The sequence below is a fragment of the Lathamus discolor genome, chromosome 4 (genome assembly GCF_037157495.1).
Source record: "Lathamus discolor isolate bLatDis1 chromosome 4, bLatDis1.hap1, whole genome shotgun sequence".
NCBI classification, from domain to species: Eukaryota; Metazoa; Chordata; class Aves; order Psittaciformes; family Psittacidae; genus Lathamus; species Lathamus discolor.
Genome location: NC_088887.1, coordinates 114,008,111 through 114,023,059, shown reverse-complemented (window position 1 = coordinate 114,023,059; position 14,949 = coordinate 114,008,111). Strand labels below are relative to the sequence as shown.

Below are 14,949 nucleotides of genomic sequence, written 5' to 3'. Positions count from 1 at the left end.
CTCTGCTGCCAAACACCCAGCAGCTGGAAGGCTGACAGCTAGACTGCATGCAATGGGTCTGTTTGCAATGCACTTCAAGAGACTTACAAAAAGCACCAAGTGTTGGGCTAATACCACTTGGCAGGCCAAAGACATGCACACACAGTAGTTCTAACGAAGTTCAGCAGTCTGACCTGGTCACCTGTCTTAAAAAAGGGGCCAAAAGTCATGTCTGGAAGAGCTGAAACACATACACCACAGTCAAAAAACTGACAGAAGAGAGAGAAAATGCAAATTACTCCTTAAAGATGAGGGAATCTTCCCTTTTGAAAGGCTTCTAAACAATCAGTCATCACTCCTAAATTCAGACAATGTGCACAACAGGAGAAACCCAGACTGGGCCAAGAGGAAAATCAGCACTGCCAAGTGTCCATCTGAGTTAACACCAGTGCAACTAGCACTGTAGTCTATCCGCCAGCCTGCTGGGCAAATACCTATTTGCTAGTTAAGCTGATGAAGATGAATAAAAATAACATTTCAGAAAGAACCAGGAGAGCTGTAGCTGCCACGTCTCTTCAATAGCTCCTCAGTTTCAGGCTAGTTACTGTCCACCTCTGAGTTAGACACTGCCTGCTTGCACGTAGTGGGTCCCTATGTGTCATGGTGAAACCCAGGTCCTCTTTTCGAAGCAACAATTCACCTGGCCCCACAGTAATTTGCCCTTATTAGCAGCAATTAACCAGCATCTGATTAGAAATGTGTGAGGCCTGTGCAGCTCAAGGATTACAATCTGCAACATGCACAACTACTGGCATACACCAAGAGTAAATCTGTTGAAACAGCTATTTTTGCAGATGGTCAGAAGCGGCTGTGGCGGTTGCTGCTGCTGCAGGTCATTTACAACTGAGTCAGTTTCTAATATAAACCTGATAAACACCTGAGTTACCACCAAAACTCACACTATGTTCAACAGACCAGGATTTAACTCAAAAGAATATGAGGTGCCATTTGTGAGAATTGACCCGCTTCATCCAAGATTTAGTAACAAGCAGCAAAGTTTCATGGAAATTCGCCAGTCTGAGTATTCTGTAAAATTGCTGGTGCTGCAGCACTAGACATTGTGATCCATGATCTGTTTTCTGGGGTATTTTTAAATCCAATTTGCTTCAACCGTGATCTTTTGGTTCCTGATCCTTCTTTCCACCTGCATGAGAAGACCTCATAGATACTAAATAATTTTTTTAAACCTCTCCATTCTTTAACCTCTTCACTAAGGTAAATACTGACATCAAAACCTGTATTTAATTAATGTCTAAGGGCAAAAAGCAACTCAGCCACGTTCTCCTGAGCTGGCAGTGGCCAAGGTTGGTTTTGGTTTTAATTACTGACGTACAAGGTAGAACTTTAACAGTGGTATGACTAAGTGCACTACTGAAGGAACGTCTGAGCAAAGAGGCAGGCATCCCATCTACTTATTTACAATTACTATTATTATTATTATTTGTCATTTTTATTTCATCACTATTACTCCACATTAAAAGAAATTGGCCCACCCACGACAAAGCTTTCACCCACACCACTGCCATTTGTTCAAATCAGTAACATTTTTTAAACAAACTATTCAGCTCCGGCAGAAAACAAGCTATCCACACTTCCCATGCAGCTTAGAGAATACACCTAAAATGACAATCCTTGACACGGAGTTCCTTTGTTACTCCACTTACTTGAGGTTCTTCAACCCTTCTTCTCACATTTCATTCCTAGTGCCAATGCTTGCCTTTTTCTCTTTCTTCTTTTTGATCTTGACATTTATTTAAATATATTAGGTTGGGGGGACAACAGAGCTTTGCCATCGATTGTACTAAAGGTATGAAACAGTGTAGTTGTATAGAAACAGATACAGAAAATAAATCCAGGCTTTAATTAGTCATTTTCACATTATATTCCATAACTTGCATTTTGCTAAAAATAGTATACTTCATTATGTATTTAAATTGTCACTATTAAACCAGTAATAACCATTCTACTGCAAGATAAAAATGATAATCCTTTCCAGAGAAAACTGCATGTAATTTAATTACCACTAACCTTTTTGTACACATTTAATTACCAAAACTTACATTTAAATACTGCTTATCAACACAAATCCTTTAAGCCTCTAGTTTGAGTAGACCCTATGTGTGTCTATACTCACAAATACGTGTGCAAACACAAATGTAAGACTTCTTTTATGCACTTTAAGATCGAAGGCCTTTGCTAAGTCATTGCCTTGCACTGCATCACAGTTTGAGGAATGAAACCAAGTTATAAAGAATTTGATGAATACAGATTAACTGCCAAAATTCTCTATTGCTCACGTTTGCAGAGCTGGAAAGTCTAAACACAGCTTGAGGAGGTAGACCCACCATGCCAAGTCACCTTCATCTGGGGACACTGAGAGGTGGCAGGAATTCTTCAAGTAGCCAGTTATTACAACCTTCGGCTTCTGTGGTGGCAAATACTGCTGTGCGGGTGTTCGACAAAGAACACACTTGTTATTAACATTTACAGTGAAAAGTATGCCTTACATACCCCACGTTTCTTAATCACTACTCCACCTTCCTCATGCGAATTTTAACAAATTACTTTCATGGAAAGCTTCCAGTTTCATAAGATTAGGCCCCACAGGGAGATGACTTTCTTTTGTTCAGTAGCTATGTAAGGGTTAAGGTATAAATAAATCTACAGAAATACCGCAATAGGCAAAACAAAATCAATTATGAAGTATTAGCATAGGAAACCGTTCAGGTAATGTAGCCCACAAAAGGAAGCTCACAGCTAAATGGGTGAGAGCAACAAGTGAATACAAAAGTGCCTAACAACTAAACACAACAAATCCCACAAATCTGCACCACAATGGAGCTTATGTAGGGGGAAAAAAGTAGAACTGAACTAAGATACACTTAATGTTGAAAGTGACGCATTCCCTTATAGATGCTGGTAGGAAATGCAGAGGGAACTAAAAGCTGGAATTTCTTCTGGTGCTTGGTAATGATGGTGATGTTCTTTAACCCAAGACTTTGGGGATTAAATTCAGTCACCCAGAATATGAGTGTTCTAGACATGACTTTTTTTTCCTGAGCCCAGCAGGAAGTAGATCCGTTAGTCCTAATTCATAGGAAAGTGTTCCATCCACTAGGCTATAAAAGGAAATAATCCCCTTCCCCCATGCTAACTCTTCTACCTTTTACAGAACCCTTGCAACATATTTTCAGAGGACACAGCATCTCAGCAAAGAGACGAGCAATCTGAAACACAGCTGCCACGCTGCGCAGTACTCCCTGAAGAGATTATGTCTAATGAAGAGTCTGGAAGATAATTTTACAGGTCATTTCAAGCAAGATAGTTGAGGCTGAAGAAAAAACTGATGTTATGCCAATAGCAGAAACTATAATATTGCAGGCTGGAAAGAAATTATTAAAGATATTATTTAACAAAGAAGTGGTTTAAAAGTCTGCATTGGGTTCGATGGTGCCAAAAAACACTTGATCTGAAAACCACAAAAGCTGAGGAATAATCTGTGCCTGAAGGCAGTTATGCATATCAGAACCCTTTTCCCCCTCTGTTTTCATCTGATAATTTGTGTGCCTCATTTACTTTACAGCTAACATTTTAACGCATAATTACCCTTCCTCACATGTACAAGAAAACATATTTATTTTTCACAGTGCAAAAAACTTCAAATTTAACCAATTTCAATATAACCAGATGTCTGACTGAATTAGCGTATTCTCACTAGCTTAGTAAGCTGACAAGCTGTTCGTCAATAACATTTTTTCAGTAACGAAGTTTATGTACAAGTGCTATCACTTTCAAATCCCACCACACATCAGCACTCAGATTTGGGGTTAGGCTTGAAAATGCACTTTCTATCCAGTTTTAAAAGGATAGAAGCTGGGCCTTTTGCCAATGAAATACTTGCACAAGAGAAAGTAAAATGTATCCACGTTTTTGTACTTCAGGAGGCAATCTTCTGACATGCATGTTGCAATGTATGTTTTGATACATCAGGGGCAAGACTTGCTGACTAGGTGGAAAAGGACTACCAGAGAGAAAGTGTTTACTTGTACATAATTTCTAACACACAATTATTCAGTTCTTAAAAAGTAGCCTTATCTCTCGGAAACCATTAAGTTACAAATTCTGCAGATATCTTGAAGTGCGTTTTTCCTACCAAAGGTTCAAAATTGAGAAGAAAAACAAGATTTTTCAGCACAAGCTCACATTAAAATCTCATTTTGTACCATACCGGAAATAAAGGTAAGAGTATTCTATTCACTTACTGCCAAAAGACTTGGCATAGCTGATGAGTCCAAGGTACCTTGCTGAAGTCTTGTTTGCAACAGTTAGCAGCTACCTCAGACACAATGAAGCTGTTCTTCAGGAAGAGTGGTACTGAATTCATACTTATTCAATATAGAATCATTTAGTTTAGAAAGGACCTTTAAGGTGTTCGGATCCAGCAACTAACCCGACACTGCCAAGTCCACCACTAAATCAAGTGCCACATCTACACGCCTTTTAAATACCTCCAGGGATTGTGACTCAACCACTTCTCTGGGCAGCCTGTTGAGCACCAGTACTGAAACTGAAAGCCTCAACAGTATCTGTAAGTCTGTCGGGTCTCTTGCTGCATACTCACAGAGTCAGTTAGCATTGACAGCTCAGTATTTCAAATGTTTTTCCAGTTTACAGGTAACTTAATATTTAAGCACACCATAATGTCTCAGCCTGAACATAACAGAATAACCCAGTCAGCACTGCTGAACTCACTGACACAACATTGAGCCAGCTGGGTTGAACACTGACAATTACTCTGATCTTTAATGTGACCCTGCTATTTTGCAATTAGTGAATCATCTGAAAAATCATTTGGAGGAAAAAAAAAAAAGCAAATTCAATGTCTTTTATTAAACAGACAAATTTTTGCTGTTATAAAGGGGCTGTATATCAAGGCTCAGGAGTAATAACACTGAACTAGTTTGATGGATTAGGACTTTAGCTACAAATACAAGAAATAGGTCTCTTTAAATGTATTTTATTATTGTTGTTATTATCCAGGCACTAAACCACTTAAAGGCAATCACAAAACAACATATGAAAAACATGTTCTATAAACAACAAAAGCAATAATGTCAGCATTAGCAGTGAATCACCACTAGAGGAAAACTATTGCTCAGTATCAGACTACTTTTCAAGTGACAGTCACATGACATATTACACCAGTAACTGTGATACCCTCACAATAATGTTCAAAAGGAGGCACACTTCAGGTTTTTTTGGATGCCAGCTGTACCCTGCATTACTGTTCTGCATTTATCACCATCAAAAAGATGCTCCTGGGGCATTTTTGCCCATGCAAATGATGTCTATAATTTTCCACTTAGTTTTTTTAAAAAAAACACCCTAGCAATTAGATATACCAAAAAATACTCCAAGTGAAATGCAAGTAACTTTAGTTAAAACATTTTAATACATCGACTAATGTAATCTGGAGGGTTATTTTCTTGTGTTTGCATTTAAGCACAGACATTCCATTTAACCTCAAGGAACACATAGCTCCCTCTTAATGAACAGACCCACAGAACCTGTACTTTAGACTCGTAATTGAATGGCCACTGGAGATACATACAAAGACTTTAAAGGAAAAATACAACACCTAACAGCATGACCAGCTTCCTGAGCTGCCATATTTCTGGAGAAGTAGCTAAAGAATAAACACTGATCAGCCATGTATGGGCAGACTTGATAAGGCATGTATGCTGAGTCCAAGTACATTCACAGCACATAAAATACTGGTTTTACATAATTTATCTGTTGGGGTCATACAGACCATCCATCAGCAGTATACTCAGAATATCCAAAGACCTTACAATTCTGAAGATACAAGGTAATATTCATATAGCACTCTGTACCATCATAACATCAGGAAATACTCGTCATTCAAGGATTTTCAGATAGAGAAAAGTATTCTTGCTGCATGTAGATGACAAAGATTATAAACAGTATAACCTAAACATGAGCTATCTGATTCTGTTCTTGGCCATACAAAGGCCACTGGCTAAACTAACAACTTCTGGCTGAAAAGACAAATCTGCAAAATGTACCTAAAAACATGATGTGGGTGGAATTTAGGCAGGAAAATTCAAAACCGGTACTTAGTAATCAGCACACCCAGGAGAAGCCTATACTCCCTGCATTCACCCCTGCCAGCCAAGGAAGTCCTTGCATAAGTTGTGTATAGGCATTGTCTATGGGCACCTATGAGGTGGCTTCTTTCCACACTCAGAGAAGCCCCAAAGGACAGCTTCCCCATGCTTAACGTACTTGTAAAAAACAAACACTGCCCACTAAAGTACACTTTTTAGTAAAGATTATATACATTTGAGAAGGAGCACATTCCTCAAATGTATACCCACCATGTGTATCAGGTAGCTTCTGTTTATTCTCTCAGACTGATGGAAGCATCTTCCATCAGGGACGGACTCTAGAGTCCGGACCTACCTGTACACAGAATCAGTCATCTAGGAGCTTGACATGACATAACTGAAGATAAATTCCTGCACTTAGTGCTACCCTTAGTTCTACAACGTCACTTGATTAGGATGTATACTGTCCTTATAGCCACTGTAAAATGATGAGAGGCAATCTCCACACTTGTGTACTGGACCAAGACCTGCTTATACTGCTGAAGGGAAAATATCAGCACCCCACAGACCTTGACAATTTTGTTTGAAGAAATGCTCTGAAATCACTTCTGCAAGATATATCCTCTCACAGCTGCACAACCATTCTGAATAAATACACAGCAAAGGAACTTCAGAATTGCCATATTAGTGCAAAGTTGAAGTCCACTAGTCAGAACCAGTCTCTGAACTAACCATCACGAGGTTTTTTCTCAGAAAGCATTCATTAAACAGGTGCATTCATGTATTTTGATATGGAGTTTAAGTCCAGTGTGCAATTATGCGTGCTCTTACATGAGCACACTGAACTAGTACTCTCAAAAACACTTAGAAGAGCAATACAGCAGTAAATTCTGAAAACTGATTGTTCATACCTGAGTTTATAAATAATCAAACACTGCGAGTGTTGCCAGTTCTGTTGCTATTATTCCTTTCCTATACCCAGGTAGTTGTCAAGTGGCTTTTAACTTGCTCATAGATAAACCAGCAAAAATTAGGAGAGATTGACAACTGGAACTTAACCAGTTAAGCAATAAAACACAATTCGTACAAATGAAGCATACATCTTCTGGTAATCACCTGAGATTTTAGGGCTCAACTTGCACTGCTTAATACTCATTTCCCCCTCTGTGGGATAGCTTCTCAGAAGCATTAACAAGCGGTAATTACGTAAGTCCTGCTGACAACAGGTAACCAGAGGGACACTGTCAACACAGAATGTCAACTGGCCTGGATGTTAAAAATTGCCGTTCCTGGAACCCTTGCAATTTCTATTTCATGTAGATTTTGTTGCATATGCTCTTACACCCTACTTTAAATCGCAGCTATCCAACCAAACTTAATGAAAACACACAAGGCTATAAGATTTTGACAAAACAAAGTAATGAAAGGATTATGGATTTATGAACACTCCTGCACAGTGCACCCTCTCCTTCGGAGCGACTGATGTACCCAACTGATGTCGCCCGCGCAGGGAGGGAGGCAGGGAAGGAGGGAGGCCGGTCCCGGCCAGAGGGACTCACACTGGGTAGAAAGCGTAGGGCGGCAGGGCGCTCTCCTCGCAGGGCTCCGCGTCGAGCAGCAGGTAGTCCTGGCTGTCGTTGCGCCGGGCGCCGCCCGCCGGGGAGCTGCTCTTCCGTGGGGCGTAGGGCTGCGCCTGGCTCATGGTGCCCCGCGGCTGGGGCGCGCAGCGGCTGCTCAGCGCGGAGCCGGTCTGCGCTCGGTGTCCTCAGAGCCCGTGTCCCGCGGCGGAGCAGCGCAGCGCGGCAGCGGCTCGCACCGTGCCCCGCCGGGCGGTGCCTGTACGGCGCGGGGCCGCCTCCCCGAGAGCTGCCGCCCGCCGAGGCCAGGCGCAGCGCGACCGGCCGCAGGAAAGTTTGCGGCGAGTCAGGCGGCGCGGCGCGCCCCGGCCGGCGGCGGGGGGCGGGCGCTGCGGGCGGCGGGGCCCTCTCGCTTCCCCGAGGGGCTGCGGTGCCCCCTCCGCGCCGCCGTCACCGCCCCCTCCCGGTCCCGCCCCGGCTCCTGCCACCTGAACGATCGTGGCGCTCGGCGGCCGCCCGCCCGCTGCAGCGGCACCGTCTCACCTGCACCTCCGCGGTGCAGCCTGCCGGGCCGAGGTGGGCATTGCCGGTGTTCGAGCGGGGGCGTTCTACAGACAGCCCCGGCAGGGCGAGCGCTTCCCTTCCAACGCTTCTTGTACAGCCTGGCCCGAGGAGCTGAGCTGTGCTTGGGAGCAAGGCAGGGCGGAGAGTGTGCGGCTGGCTCCGCTGCTGCGGGGCAGGAGCAGGTGGGGTCATCTGGCTTTGTTTTAGGCGGGCAATACACCGTGTGCTGCGCTTGTGTCCTTCTACAAACGCTTCACACAACTTGGGTTTATCACCTTTAATAACTTCAGAGGAGATGAGGGGCAAAATGCCGCCCTTAACAGCAAGACCCCCGCCAATAGTTCTGCAGTCCACTTGTATTTCTCAGTTCTGCTTCACTGGTAGCACTTTGATGATATTCTCATTTTACTTACTTAGCCTGTAATAGCTTAAATATGCTAAAATAATTGCAAGCCTTTCTAGGACAAAATATGAGGCACTGAAGAAATAACATAAGACCTGCAGGCATCTTTCACATTAAACAGACTTACTACTTCGTAAGGGAACTAAATTTTGTAAATGTTAAAAGTGTGTGCAGTTAAAAATGCACACATCCAGATAAAATCTCTCTCACATCCTCAGCCATGTTCATGTACTGAAACTACTGTCAGTGTCTGTGTTTAACTGTATCCTGGGCTGCACCAAAAAGAACATGTACAGCAGGGCAAGAGAGGTGATTCTGCCCCTCTACTCTGCTCTTGTGAGACTCCACCTGCAGGATTGTGTCCAGGTCTGGGCCCCCACTGTAAGAAGGACGTGGACCTGCTTGGGCAAGGCCAGAGGAGAACGTGAAGATCATCAGAGGGCTGTAGCACCTCTGCTATGGAGAGAGGCTGAGAGAGTTGGGCTTGTTCAGCCTGGAGAAGAAAAGGCTCCAGGGGAGACCTTAGGGGAGCTTCCAGTACGTAAAGGAGAGGGACTTTTTACAAGGGCATGTAAGTGACAGGACAAGGGGTGGATGGCTTTAAGCTGACAGAAGGTAAGTTCAGATTAGATATTGGGAAGGAATTCTTTACTATGAGAGTGATGAGACACTGGCACAGGTTGCCCAGAGAAGCTGCGTCTGCCCCATCCCTGGCAGGTTCAAGGCTAAGCTGAAGGGGGGTTTGAGCAACCTGGTCTAGTGAAAGGTGTCCCTGCCTGTGGTGGGTGGGTTGGAACTGGATGATCTTTAAGGTCCTTTCCAAAACAAATCATTCTATGTTTCTATGATTATTGATATTTATACAGTGTTTTATTAGACATGTAAATTGCAAATCAAATTACAATGAAATAGCTGTATTTGCTCTAGAAAGTTATTAGATCTTCACTGCCATCTTTCCCATCCAGGTATTGTTTTAAGTCAGTGTGCATACAAAGCTAGACAAAAGAACTATTTTGTCTGAGCCTGTATTGGGTTTACATGGGAAAGTTTTGGTAACAGGAGGTTATAGGGATGGCTTCTGTGAGAAGCTGCTAGAAGCTTCCCCCATATCCCACAGAGCCAGTTCCAGCTTGCTCCAAGACAGACCCACCACTGGCCAAAGGTTAGACCATCAGTGATGGTGCTAGTGTCTCTAGGATAACAGAGCTAAGAAGGGGAAAAGTTACTGCACAGGAGTAATTGCAGCCAGAGAGAGGAGTGAATATGTGAGAGTAACTGTCCGGCAGACACCAAGATCAGTGCAGAAGGAGAAGAAGAGGTGTTCCAGGCAGCCAAGCAGAGATTCCACTGCAGCCCATGGTGAAGCCCATGGTGAGGCAGTCTGTGCCCCTGCAGCCAATGGAGGTCCATGGTGGAGCAGGTATCTACCTGCAGCCCAGGGAGGACTCCACACCAGAGCAGGGGGATGCCCAAAGGAGACTGACCGCATGGGAAGCCCCCACTGGAGCAGGGTCCTGGCAGGACCTGTGGCCTCATGGAGAGAGGAGTCTGCACTGGAGCAGGTTTGCTGCAGGACTTGTGACCCCATGGAAGGGACCCACACTGGAGCAGCCTGTTCCTGAAGGGCTGCACCCATAGAAGGGACCCACGCTGGAGCAGCTCATGAAGAACTGCCCCCCATGGGAAGGACTCGCGTTGCAGAAGTTCATGGAGGGCTGTCTCCCGGGGGGGAAAGAGTGTGAGGAGTCCTCCCCCTGAGGAGGGAGTGGCAGGGACAGCTCCCATTCTCTGTACCTCCACACCACTGTGGGGAAGATGTTTTGAGATTTGGTTTTCATTTCTCATTACCCTACTTACTCTGATTGTACGTAATAAACTAAACTATTTTTCCCCAAGTTGTGTCTGTTTTGCCCATGACGGCAATTGGTGAGTGATCTCTCCCTGTCCTCATCTCAATGCATGAACCTTCTGTTACAATTTTCCTTCCCTGTCCAGCTGAGGAGGGGAGTCATAGATCAACTTTGGTGGGCATCTGGTGCCCAGCCAGTGTCAACCCACCACAGATTCTTTATCTGGCTTGTACACGTATTAACCTTTTGTTCTTTGAAATAAAAAATCTATAACCCTATCTGGTGATATAAAATCTGCAAAGATTGCCTGCTTAATATTTCCCTTTTGTGCACCCTTTTTATTACAGAATCTGAAAATACGTCTGTCTTCTTGGATAAAAAGGATTGATGTATTTAGTGTGAAATGGAGCTTAGCGTTTGCTTTCATTTACTTTAGAGCTTGCTTAATTAGTTGTGTTACAGACAGCAAGTTACAAACTATTCCATCATCATTCACTCAATCAAGTATGGTGACTGAGATATTTCACTCAGAAAGATGAAAAAGAGAAACGGAAAGCTCCTGTTCCCTGTACAGGGGAAAGGATGAGAAACAGTGAACTTGCGTGACAAGTGACAGGCGCATTGCTTAATGCACTGCTAGAAGTCACTTGGGTACCATGGCAATGAAAGCTGCAAAGGAAGCCGTGCAGAACAGCACAGTACCATGATTCAGCCTCACTGAATAACTCGCATAAAGGTTATCACTGTACAGCAGAACATAGGCACAATTGTATTGCTTACTTGCAGACTAATCTAAACCCATTTAGGAACAAAGAAAGTGGCAACCTCTACCTGTCATTTCCAGGAAACTTTCAATGTTTCATAGAAGGATGTTCAGTTGCTTGTTGTCAACCAATTTCTTGTTATGTGAGCTGGTTAGAAGGCACTAACAAAGGTGCTCTAGCACACACCACAGCCATAGTTTCCTGGCTCCGTTCTGCACTGAAATACTGTCAAAGACACACTTGAGTAAGCCAGGAAAAGGGCAAGTCAGTGTAATTGTGCCACGGCTAAGCAGTGTCACTGCTGTTAGTGTGAACATCACTTGGAAACCAAAGAAGTATGCTGTACAGTGAAGGAATGCTGGTTTCTTGGAAGTGTGAAAGATGCCTCCTAGAATTCCTTCCTACTGCATAGTACAGGACGCAGAACTCGCTTTTAAAAAGCCAGCAAATCAAACCATTGCAACTCAGTGGCTTTGTTACCTTGTGAGGTGGGCTGATGCCAACCTTATGAAGTTCAACCACGACAAGTGCAAGGTCCTACAGCTGGGTCGGAGCAATCCCAGGCACAGCTACAGACTGGGCAAAGAAGAGATTCAGAGAGGCCCTGCACAGAAGGACTTGGGGGTGCTGGTCGATGAGAAAATGAACATGAGCCGGCTTCAGTGTGTGCTCGCAGCCCAGAAAGCCAACCGTATCCTGGGCTGCATCAAAAGGAGCGTCACCAGCAGGTCGAAGGAGGTGATCTTGCCCCTCTACTCTGCTCTTGTGAGACCTCACCTGGAGTATTGTGTGCAGTTCTGGTGTCCTCAACATAAAAAGGACATGGAACTGCTGGAACAAGTCCAGACGAGAGCCACGAGGATGATCAGGGACTGGAGCACCTCCCGTATGAAGACAGGCTGAGGAAGTTGGGGCTGTTCAGCCTGGAGAAGAGAAGGCTGCGTGGGGACCTCATAGCAGCGTTCCAGTACCTGAAGGGGGCCTATAGGGATGCTGGGGAGGGACTCTTCGTCAGGGACTGTAGTGACAGGACAAGGGGTAATGGGTTAAAACTTAAACAGGGGAAGTTTAGATTGGATATAAGGAGGAAATTCTTTCCTGTTAGGGTGGTGAGACACTGGAATGGGTTGCCCAGGGAGGTTGTGAGTGCTCCATCCCTGGCGGTGTTCAAGGCCAGGTTGGATGAAGCCTTGTGTTGGGTGGTTTAGTGAGAGGTGTCCCTGCCCATGGCAGGGGGGTTGGAACTAGATGATCTTGAGGTCCTTTCCAACCCTAACTATTCTATGATTCCTTAAGAAAAATGGAATAACTATTGTCAGTTACTAATTATAATCACAGGTAATTTCTGCCTTTGTCTAAATGTGAATGAGGTCAGAAACATGTTGTGCCACCGGAAAACTTTCCCTGTTTCTAAAATTATTACTTTGTATAGTCTTTTCTGGCCATGATTCAGCCTACTGCTCCACATCCAAGCTTTCATAACTGTACTCCTTTTCTTCCCACAGAATGCTGCCTGGATACATTTATGAAACTGAAGTGCTAATTTTAATCGCTGTCAAAAATTACAACTGAGCCTTTTTTCTGCAAAGGAGAGCTCGATCAAGAGGTGTGCTCAGATGGCTACTGGGTGTGAACACCCAGGTGAGAGCACTAGGACTGGATCGAAGAAACACAAGAAATGTGTTTCAGAAACTGTCTCAAATGTCTTGGCTTATAAGAGTCTGGGGTTTTCAGGGACTGGAGATGCTGAAGGACTTTTGCACTCTAAGAGAGAAGGGAGAGAAGTAGGGTCTGTGATGGGAAGGAATGAATTTAAGGATGTGTTCCTACCTGGATATTTATACTCAGGATTCTAGTTTGTGCAGAAACAGAGATTTCTATGATCATCATTATTGCTGCCCTGTCAGGGATGTTCCTACCACCGTCACTTAGCCATGTGCACACACGTATAACTTAAAGGATCCCACTCAGCCATTATACTATTTTTTGCTGTCAGAAGCATTTGATTCTTCTCTGTGCACTTTCACACAAGGTCTGTCATGCTACATTTGCCTTGGTTTACATGGTATAATTAATTATTGTCAGTTAGTTTTAAAAATCTGAGTGGAGTAACACCCACTTGTACTGTGTCTGCACTGCAAAAGTGAGTACAACTGAAATACTGTCATTAAATCCATTGCAGTTTCATTAGTGTCACAGTTTATCCCCAACCACCAACTAAACACCAAGCAGCCACTCACTCGCTCCCCCAACTCCTCACCAGTGGAATGGGGAGGAGAACTGGAAAAAGAAAAAAACTGTGGGTTGAGATAAAAACATTTTTAAAATTGAAATAAAATATTATACTAGTAGTAATGAAAAGGGAGGGACCAGAGAGAAAGAGGAATAAACCTTTGCTGACCAATACCCAGCCTGTCAACAGCGATTGGCCCCTTCCAGCCAACTCCTCCCAGTTTATATAATAGGAATGATGTGCTGTGGTATGGAATACCCCTTTGGCTAGTTTGGGTCAACTGTATTGGCTGTGCTCCCCTTCCCCCCACCCCTGGCTTCCTGTTCCTCTCCTCACTGGCAGAGCATGAGAGACTGAGAAGTCCTTGACTTAGTATAAACAGAACTTAGCAACAACTAAAACATCAGTATGTTATCAACATTATTCTTGTCCTAAATCCAAAACACAGCACACTACTGGCTAGTAAGGAAAAAAGAGATGATAACTCAATCCCAGACAAAACCAGGATACATAGCTTTGTGGGTTTGGGATAAATACTGTGTTTCCAACCCACTAGTCTGAGGCAAACTGCTCAAAGATAAAAACATTACTAGTGATCAAGCCCCTATTCCCATTACAGATAATAAGATACTCGTTCTGGTTTCTAGGTGAGTAGAAGGGTATTTGACTCAAACGTATATAGAATTAAGTAGAAAGTATCTTGCTAGTTTCCAAGAAAGTGGAAAAGTATGAGAGCGTATATGCTGTAGAAAGCAGGAGTAATCTGACAATAATTAATAGAATTACAGTGTTATTATATCAGTGTGAGATCAAAGTTAGGTTTTTTCCTTTGTCTACCTTCTGTCATTACATAAAGTGACAAATATTGTCAATAGCCCTTTGTCCTTTTCATGACTTACATAAGAGCTTTTCAATTTGCCTTCCATGTTCACTCAAGATACCATATTAACTTCTGCATCCTGCCCAAGTGGTTTGAAGCATCTTCACTTATTGCCTAATTTTATCACAGGAGTAAAGAATGTGATGCACTGAAGCCTTTAACAGACATATTTTACAGAATCTGTGTGTGGTGCTTATACTGGAGGTCTGATTTTTAGACATACTATTGGATAAACGATAAATAAGTACCATAAATAGTGACAAATAAACTAAAGCAAAGATATAGTCGTAAATATCAAATAATTATTAATGACACTTAGCCTTTACTGGCAAAGTGTATTTGCACAAATTAGTTATTTAGCTTGACATGATCACATACAGCCATGAGAATTATGTGTTGCAACATTTTCTATTTCCTTTTCATTTTAAGTGATATATATAAATTTAAGGAGTGAAGCTTCCAATAATTTATAAGTTTAAAGTGTGAAGGTTTTTTTTCTGGTGGGTACTAG

At 43.3% G+C, this 14,949-nt stretch overlaps 1 protein-coding gene across 1 annotated transcript in view; it reads right to left on the bottom strand.

The window, feature by feature from the left end:
- TRPC6 (transient receptor potential cation channel subfamily C member 6) overlaps nucleotides 1-8,052 on the bottom strand; it is a 94,706-nt gene extending 86,654 nt beyond the window's left edge. Inside the window, exon 1 of the mRNA XM_065678706.1 lies at nucleotides 7,727-8,052. Coding sequence (XP_065534778.1) covers nucleotides 7,727-7,869 — 143 coding nt within the window. The 5' untranslated portion in view covers nucleotides 7,870-8,052. The remainder of the gene's footprint in view (nucleotides 1-7,726) is intronic.
- Nucleotides 8,053-14,949: the final 6,897 nt, after the last annotated feature.